This window comes from Littorina saxatilis, linkage group LG17, assembly GCF_037325665.1.
Source record: "Littorina saxatilis isolate snail1 linkage group LG17, US_GU_Lsax_2.0, whole genome shotgun sequence".
NCBI classification, from domain to species: Eukaryota; Metazoa; Mollusca; class Gastropoda; order Littorinimorpha; family Littorinidae; genus Littorina; species Littorina saxatilis.
In genome coordinates, this window is record NC_090261.1 from 3,651,074 (window position 1) to 3,660,575 (window position 9,502).

The window sequence follows — 9,502 nt, forward strand, 5'->3', positions numbered from 1 at the left end:
TCTCTCTCTCTTTCCTTCTATCTCTCTCTTTCCTTCTATCTCTCTCTCTCTCTCTCTCTCTCTCTCTCCACGAACACACAAGAAGCACTAACTTCACCCCCCACACCCCTCCCCAACCACAAGCTCGTGCGCGTTGCTAATAATTTCTCTCCGTCGGGTTTCCATTTTTCTCAGTGTCTGCTATTTGGCCCCTGTGCTATTGAGTCTTTTGGCTGTGCGGCGGTCGGGGGAGGAGTGGACAAAGCCAGCTCATCAGGGGCCGAGCGGGACAGACGAGCCACGTCTATCACCCTACAGCCCGGGCCAACAGGGGGAGCCCTCTTTTTTCAAAGCCATTTTCCAAGCAGTCTCATGAAAATGCAATTTCCTATTGACCAAATCGGCGGCTCGGGAAATGGCCAAACGTGCGGGAAAGAATGCAGCGAGCGACGCGCTGGTGTGAAGCCGTCACCCAGTGTATAGGGGACAGGATAGGGTACAGGAGAGGGAAAGAGAAGCGGAGAAGTTCGAGAAAGAGAAAGGCTTGTTGTTTGTGTGTGACGGTGGCTCTTCGGCGTAGGCTGTCCCCAAAAAAGAGATTTAGGGGGTATAGCAAAGATGAAGAAAGTAAAGATGAAGAAATAAGAAAGAAATAAACGAAGAGATGGGGAAGAAGAAATAGAGAGAGAGAGAGAGAGAGAGAGAGAGAGAGAGAGAGAGAGAGAGAGAGAGAGAGAGAGAGAGAGAGAGAGAGTCAGATAGACAGACAGACGGACACACACACAGTGTCAGAGAGAGAGGAAAAGGATTGAAGCAGAACCGAATCTGTAAAAGCCCGACATCATTCAATCACTATTCGTGAAACGAGCCCACATTATACAAAGTCAATTATTTTTACATTTCGCCAACTCCTCTTTTATTTCGTGTACCATTTCCCATATTTTCCCTTCTTCCAATAACCACACAGAAAAAAGCCATTTCCCGGAGCCTGACAAGCAAAAGTTATAAAAAAAAAAGATTAAAAAAAAAAGTCCCAACTGTCCAAGCAAACTAAAGCGGGTAATCAAGTTATGAGCTTTACCGTTTCAAGATCAAACCGAGCACACGGTGCCTAATCGACCCCATGTCGACTGCACACCGGCGTCTCATTTGTTAATGAGTTTCCACCATTATGACCGGGCTACATCAAAACACAGTTCAAGGCGAAGTATGAGGTATAGGAATCGATCCTACAGGGGCCCTCTGCTGTTGTAAACGCCCTGTGTTTTAAAGGCATAATCCTTCCCGTGTAAACGATTCGACGCACCATCTCAGATCTGACTGTTGGCTTTTACATGGGGTACGTACGACCATATCACCTGAACAGCCGGGGTATTCTGTATACAGAGTGAAACAAATGTATGAATCGATTTCTTGGCGGACACAGAAGGCAATCTGTGAAATTAATTCATCAATCAATCTTTCACTCTGTTCAGGAAGCAGTCAGTATAATGTTGATGTTATGGTAACTATACTCCCTGTTCTTATCCCATGTGGAAAAAAAAATTATAAAAACTGAAAAAATCTGACCAGATCCCAGATGGTGAGTTGAACGTTTTGTTTTAACTGTAAGTACAGTGCCTTTAAGACCAAGATGCACCCAGTGGTTCTGACTTCTTACCGATCAATGCGTTAGTGAACAAAACCCAGTGGTTTTTTTTCTCTCTCCCTGCAGTAGCTATATATCCCTTCCGACAGGGGATCAGAAATGGAATGGTTGTACAGATAAATTTACATTGATGAATTTACATTAGCACAGTGACATTAATTCTCTCCTGGAGACAGGATTAGATATATTTCTGTCAATGTGCCATATCTTTTTTATCTCTCTCTCTCTCTCTTTCTCTCTCTCTCTCCCCCCCCCTCTCTCTCACTCTCCCCCTCCCTCCCTCCCTCCCTCCCTCTCTCCCTCTCTATCTCTTACTCGCTAATACCATAAATATTATATATGTATTCTTAAACGGATTTTTGTTCTGATGTACAATTTTCATTCAATTTTCTTTTCATGTTTGCTTGCTTTTCATTTAAACTGTACAATAGCCGCCATTTATATGTACTTTCTAAAAACTGTAAACACCACTATAAGCATTATGCTTGTTGTTGTTTACTCAATATGCGTTTTTTGTAAATAATGCACAAACGTTAAATAAAACAGTTTAAACCATATCTTTTTTTTTTATGTCAGTATAGGAAGAAAGTGGTCTATCACCTCGACAACATACTTATCCTTATCAGACATATTTAGATATCGAAGAACATTTTCATTTTAGGTTTTTTAATATCTGTAGGTTTAATTTTATTATCTTAAAAAGGAACAATACACAATTTATTCATGAAAGTACTTTATTTTACTTTACGGTCAAAAAGTGAAATGCTAATGTATAATTTCCGGAAAATAGATTAAGTTCATGGTTGATTTATTTTGTAATATTAAACTGTCCTTTCATGCACGCGCCAAAATTTCAAGTTAATATGCAAACATCTTCAATATCTGTATATATTGTCTTCTTTGTGTGCAGAATATGTGTTTGGTTTGTAGGCCTTATGCATCATCCTATTCGTTTATTTACATTTTTATTTATTATTTACCAATTTATTTATTCGTTTATGTATCCAGTTATGTGTGCATTCATTTAAGCATTTGGTTAATCTGATCAATTATTTATTGATTTACTAACTTACTATTAAAAAAAAATCTTTCAAATAAAGGGACCCAAAAAAGAAATCCAGAATAATCGATGAAAATTATAACTACTCTCTCCAATCCGCATCCCGTAAACAAACAAAGGTGGGCGGGAGGAAGGGGGGGGGGCACAGAATGGTTAGAAGATAAAAAGAAATTATACAATGACACACCGCATGCAAACAAGTTACACAATCAAGGATAAGAAAAAGTGTGTATAGTCATCGCTTTCCTTCAACAACGCTTCTACAATTCTTAAACCCTCCCAACAATAGACAATCTTCTTAACATTCCAACTATATATATACATGGTCTCTACATACTCCAAGTTGCATAAAAAAATATAATCTCCAGACAGAGCCGACGCTGAGAAGAGTGCATTTAATCTGGCGCTTAACTTTGAAAACTCTTGAGGGAATTGTGCGTGTGTGTATATTCAGTCAAATCTGTCGGGTTGGGGCTTAATGCAGGTATTCAAACTCAAGAGGATTTGCTTTCAAGGTCTCGGTCGGGAAGGAAGAAGCTTTGAAGTGGCAAAAAGAGAGAGAGAGAGAGAGAGAGAGAGAGAGAGAGAGAGAGAGAGAGAGAGAGAGAGAGAGAGAGAGAGAGAGAGAGAGTAATGTTTTGGAAAAAGCAAGGGGGAGATAGAGAGACAGATAGTGAGAGCAAAGAGGGTAGAAGCTTCTACCCTCTTTGGTGAGAGCAGCTTCATGATTGAAAAAGAAATTGGGCGAGAGAAAAAAAAGAGAGAGAGAGAGAGAGAGAGAGAGAGAGAGAGAGAGAGAGAGAGAGAGAGAGAGAGCATGTACGTGTTTGTGCGTGTGCCTTTGTGTGTGTGTGAATGTGTGTCACATGTGTGTGTGAAAACCGAGGAGAAAGACCTGCGTTTATTGCCTTATAGAGTGGTGCTAAATACAAGCCACAAGCTCTTCCGCCTTTCTAGGTTTGGGAGTTAAACCGTTGCGCCGCGGATTTACTGGCCCAGTGTTTGCACTACGGATGTAACGTGCTATAGTTTTGTTGGTAGAGAATCAAATGATTATCGACAAACCACTACTACTACTACTACTACTTCCACTACTACTGCATACTTGGCTTCCTGCGCCATTTAGCAGGTTGAGAGGCGCAGGGGGAGATTTTGTTGGGAGGGGGAATTAAGGTAAGGAGATTAGAGGTGTGAGTTGATGTCCTGACCGGAGCCCCTATCACGTTTTGTGTGCTCCACATACCTGACCTGATCGGGTTCAACTCCCTCCGCTCGGGACACTCTTGTTTTGGTCTTGGGGACATTGTTTTTTCGAGTGTTCTCTTCCTCCTCGTTTTTATAAAATGTGTGATTTTGTTCGAGCGATTAACATTTGTTTTGCTTTTTATCCTTTATTCAGACCACTCTTCTTCGGACTAGTTCTTGCATGGCATCTTCCTTGTTGTTTGAAAATTGTTTTTTGACCACAGCCATTCAAGTTTTTGTAGGGGCCTGCTTGCAGATCGGCCAGCCTGGGTTTAGTTGTGGGGACAGTGTCTCCGGATTCCTATTCCTTGCTTTACAGTGCTACTTCAATCGACAGATTAAAACACCGTTTTATGCCCTGTCACTAACATATACATTCCTGTTGTTAGCTTCTTCTGCAATTTCTTTGAGTCTTCTTTCTTCGAGAAAATATTTTATTTTACTTTTGTGATTTAAAACAAACAGAAAGAAAACAGGTGCTTCGCGTGGAAACATACTATACTTAAAGATTTGAATTGTTCTCCTGTTTTTGCAAGCATTACAATGAATACAGATAAAACATTTTTTGTGCGTTTTGATAATACAACACAAAGTTGCAATACAATTCTCTATTGTTTCCTTCCTATTGTGTATTGTGTATCGAATTACTGACCTATCCCTTCTTTCCTATTTAAAACACAAGTATTTGACCTTTGAAGCTAAGGATAAAGCCCTGACCCACATAATTTATATAGATCATATATCGTTTATAATCCGTGGAATACATACACCTGCACAGACATTTTTTTTTAACTCGCAACTATTCCGTTGTTATTTTTTTGGTGAGATGGAAAAAATATAGACAAGTTAACGGCGTCTTGAGTTAATTTTCATTCGGAGGTAATAATGCACTGCCTTCATATAAGAGTGTATTTTCAAAGGTCTCCCCCAAAGCCAAGAAATGCCAGGGGCTTGTTTTTTACAATAATGTATATACCTCGACTATATTGACCCATTTGGCACAGTATGCTTGCAACATCTGCCTCGCGCATATATACAACTGTATGCAAGTCACATGTGGTCGACAAATTCCTCTGCTCGACACCGTTATGCATTTCGTTTGCAGATCATCCAATTTGACTATTGCCATTAACATATAAAGTATAAGCAAAATGCACAACAAACAATCAATAATACGAAATACAAAGAACACAGTCCAAGTTTGAAGCCAACAGAAAGATGTTAATGAAAGCGATGTAAAATAAAATGGAAATAAAATAAAGCAGAAGATGACCAACAATTTTAAGGCTACTGTTCCAAAATGTGATTATATTGGAATTCTCAATTTTCAAACGTTTTTCTAATTGTTTGTGTGTCAAAGAGCACTTTCGGGAGAAATTGGAATGATTATATACGTATTTTTGTCTCGGACCACGACAGTTACCTGTCTTATTGTTTTACTATTTTCATGGGAAGAATGCTTGATACTTTGGCGTTACAGAAAGACAGAATTACCAATACATGAAAAAAGACACAATTATTACCATAATTTTGGCAAAACAGACAAATGCAAATGAAAAAGAGAGTACTCAATACAAAACGATATAAGATAGGGATGGGTTTGTGTGGTGTCTTCAAAGGGACACAATTCGTTGTCAAAACTAAACGTTCCGATCAAAGAGAAATCAGAGGTTAAAGAAAAGCACACTATTTAATGGCGTGTTAGTGTGAATAAAACCAGTCATAGCCTGGACATGGCGATGACCACCGGTTAGGAACATGCAAAAAGACTGTTCAATCCACCTCAACCAAGATAGTTTTAACGTGCAATAACTGACACCAAAAGCAGTGCAAAAAAAGGCATGCAATACAAATTTAGTGCCACCACAAGAACTTAGTTTTGATGAAAGCAAGCAGATGTATACCTTGCATGAACACTTCGGAAGGCATTTGATTGCTCTGGGTTTCATACGCGCCCCCTGTGACAATCACAAAACAAGCCATACTGCACTGCTAAGCTTTGCACGAATTCTAACAAACAACACAGGAAAACTTAATCACAAAAGCACAAACACATCGGTACACAAACACGCGCTACAAACGCTAACAGATATTGTGGAAGCATTAAGTATAGCACAACATCAATGCAAAAACAAGCGTAACTACAATAATCGGCGAGATAAGAAATAAACAACACTGTTCTTAATTCTCAGTTCAGTCAATACAATTACGCTCTCAGATGCAGAGCTGGACAAGTACAACAATTGCTGTAACTGGACACCGCTAGTGCAAAATACACTGATTATGAAAATCAAAATGTTAGTGAACAATATGTAAAGGATAATCTTGTTCTCTCGGGAAAAAAACGATTTCCATATGGATGCTTTATATCAAGCTGTACTTTACACTGATTTTTATGGACACGTCTGGTTTGGGCCGTCATCTTCAGTTACGAAGTCTGAACTGTATGTCAAGAATATTGATTGAAAGAACATGTTTCCGACATTTCTGAAAAACGTCAAAGAATGCTTTTGAATGAGTTTAAATTAGACATTAATGCGGGCACTTTGAAGCTGTGGCGGAAAGCAGGCCAATCATGCAAGAAGCACTTCGCAGGGGAAGTAATTGAGAGAAAAAAATCTGTATACCTGACTTGAGAGTAAGAACTTTGCAACAGGAAAGTCAATCAAAAGTCATTTGGCCTACTGTTTGTACAGTAGTGAAACGTATTTAACGTGCGACATTGATGTGACGCAAGCTGACGTCAGCACGTGACACACGAATCACAGCAATCACGACTTCAACAGCCTAGCCGCTGTGTACAATGACGTCCTTCAAAGAACTCGGAGCGAGCGGCCCCGATTCTCAAGATGTTATGTCTTAATTAAATCTTTTGACTCGGCCCTGCCTTGTACTGGGAGACTGGTGTGACGAAGTTGATTTAACGGCTGAGCAGCCAGCGTCACGCTCGAATGAACTTCTCTCTGGCAGATACAAAGCGGAATGCCCCGAGAAACAAGGTCGCGTTTATTAATGAACACTGTCATTGTTTCGTCATTTATCACTTCATGGCTCGCCCCGTCTCTTCAACAGCTCAAAACATGGCGGATATTTTATCTTGATGAACTAAACAGTTATGCTCGGATAATTAACCAGTTACACAGCTGTTCTCGTCAACCTAAGGGATATATAATTAGGGTTATGATCTCCTAACATAAGCAAAGAAATGGCGAACGCGAGAGACGTTATTTGCTATCTGAAAGGTTCGGTGTCATTTAGGTACACTTGATGACTATTTTTCTTGAAAGAGGATGAAAATAAGAATAATTTGCTGTTTAGACACAACATCTTGTCTTCAAAATAAATAATGCAAATCAACAACAAACACAAAAGCACGCTACTAACTACACATATACTACACTTGAAAAACTTGCACAACTAGCAGGTAGCAGAAAAGAACAAAGAAGACTCAGAAGGGGGGGGGGGGGGGGGTATATGAAATAGGCAGCGCGTGACCTGATTTGTGGGAAGTATTTAAGGGTTGGGATGGAACCAAATGATTTCAGTAAGGGTACCCGGGGTAGAATAGTTGCAGAAAGTGCAGACTTACTGTACATGCTGTTGTCGTATTCCCGTTGCTGCATGTGCTGGTGCTGCATGGCGGCATCTATGTGGCGGAGCACGGGGAAAGAAAACATACAACACGACCGTTAGACGGCGAAAGCTCAGCAAAGCAGCTCTAGCACAAGTAAAGCAACTACTTCTTGTATCTGTAGAGAAAGAGAAAGCGAGACACACACACACACACACACACACAGAGTGAGAGAGAGGGAAACAGAGGGGGAGATAGGGAGAGATAGAGAGAGAGTGTGTTTGTGTGTCTTTTGTGTGTGTGTTTGTGTGTGTGTGTGTGAGAGAGAGAGAGAGAGAGAGAGAGAGAGAGAGAGAGAGAGAGAGAGAGAGAGAGAGAGAGAGAGAGAGAGAGAGAGAGAGAGAGAGAGAGAGAGAGAGAGACTTCAGGCTATTTCTGAATATATATGCGAACAAGGACGCACAGAATCATGCAGTTAGTGGCTGACATACTATAAGTAACTGTCTAACTAAGGATCTATATCATCTGATGTATAGCATGCAATACTCTGCATGCACTCAACACAAATAAGCCTCACTTAAGGAAGGCCTTTAACATAATAACAACACCCTAAACCAAGAGGAAAGGAAATGAAACTCACTGTACTCACTGTACATGTCGGCCGACTGATGGTAGCCCATGGCCGCCGGGTGGATCAGGTTGACGTTCTCGCTGGCCAGGCTGATGCCGTTGACGGAGTAGGGTGGGGTGTTCTTCACGTGGGACGCGGGCGCGTGCGTGTAGGACATGTTGGACATCTGACGGAGGTGCTCCGTGTCGGAGGGGGAGGACCCCACGCCATCCAGGCCCGGGCTGCCCTGCAGGGGCGCGTAACTCAGCTCCGGCCCTGGGCGTCCGTCGTTCAGACTCGCCCCGGAGTACTCGGACCACGCTGCAAACATAGGGGAAGGTGCTAGGGTTAAATAACAAGCTATGTTACTTTTTTCGGAGAAACTGTGAGCAAGAAGGACAAGATAGTGAACGTCGTGTAGAGCCGGCTCGGAGTACACGCGAGAGCCCTCTGCATGCACGGACACCGTTGGGGTTTATGTAGCAGTCAAAGCCGACTATTTATTATTTTTGTAAGAAGGGATGGGTGGTTGAAGGAAGAATAGAAAGAGACTGGAACTTCTTCTTCTTCTGCGGTCGTGGGCTGAAACTCTCACGTACACTCGTGGTTTTTGCACGAGTGGAATTTTACGTGTATGACCGTTTTTTACCCCGCCATTTAGGCAGCCATACGCCGTTTTCGGAGGAAGCATGCTGGGTATTTTCGTGTTTCTATAACCCACCGAACTCTGACATGGATTACAGGATCTTTTTCGAGCGCACTTGGTCTTGTGCTTGCGTGTACACACGGGGGGTGTTCGGACACCGAGGAGAGTCTGCACACAAAATTGACTCTGAGAAATAAATCTCTCGCCGAACGTGGGGACGAACTCACGCTGACAGCGGCCAACTGGATACAAATCCAGCGCGCTACCGACTGAGCTACATCCCCGCCCCTAGACTGGAACAAACTCCAGTAAGGTCGCAACTACAGCGGGGGCCCCTTGCAGTTTCCAAGTTCTATCATTTTATAACCTTATCACTTGCCCCCCCCCCCCCCCTGAAGTATCCCCCCCCCAAGATACACATATTAGTAAATACCCCTCCGCCTCTTCCTCCTGGTCCGTGCACGTGCACACCTGTGACCTCCAATCCTCAACCCCGCACAACATTATTTACAGTGTGTGGAGAAGTATAGCGTGACTCCAAGTTTCGAAGGGACAGCTGCGAATCAAAGATGCGAGAAGACGACTCGTTTTTTTAATTTTTTATTTCATTTTATAATTTATATACTTTATGATAAAAAAGCAAGAAGATTTAAACCAAAATATTCATTCTTATTCTAGGGCAGGGCGGGGATGTAGCTCAGTCAGGGCGGGGATGTAGCTCAGTCAGGGCGGGGATGTAGCTC

General features: G+C 41.9%; 1 protein-coding gene across 1 annotated transcript in view; it reads right to left on the reverse strand.

Moving 5' to 3' along the window:
- Positions 1–8,421, reverse strand: part of LOC138953699 (homeobox protein OTX2-like) — a 28,499-nt gene extending 20,078 nt beyond the window's left edge. The window contains exon 1 of the mRNA XM_070325590.1: positions 8,144–8,421. Coding sequence (XP_070181691.1) covers positions 8,144–8,300 — 157 coding nt within the window. The 5' untranslated portion in view covers positions 8,301–8,421. The remainder of the gene's footprint in view (positions 1–8,143) is intronic.
- Positions 8,422–9,502: the final 1,081 nt, after the last annotated feature.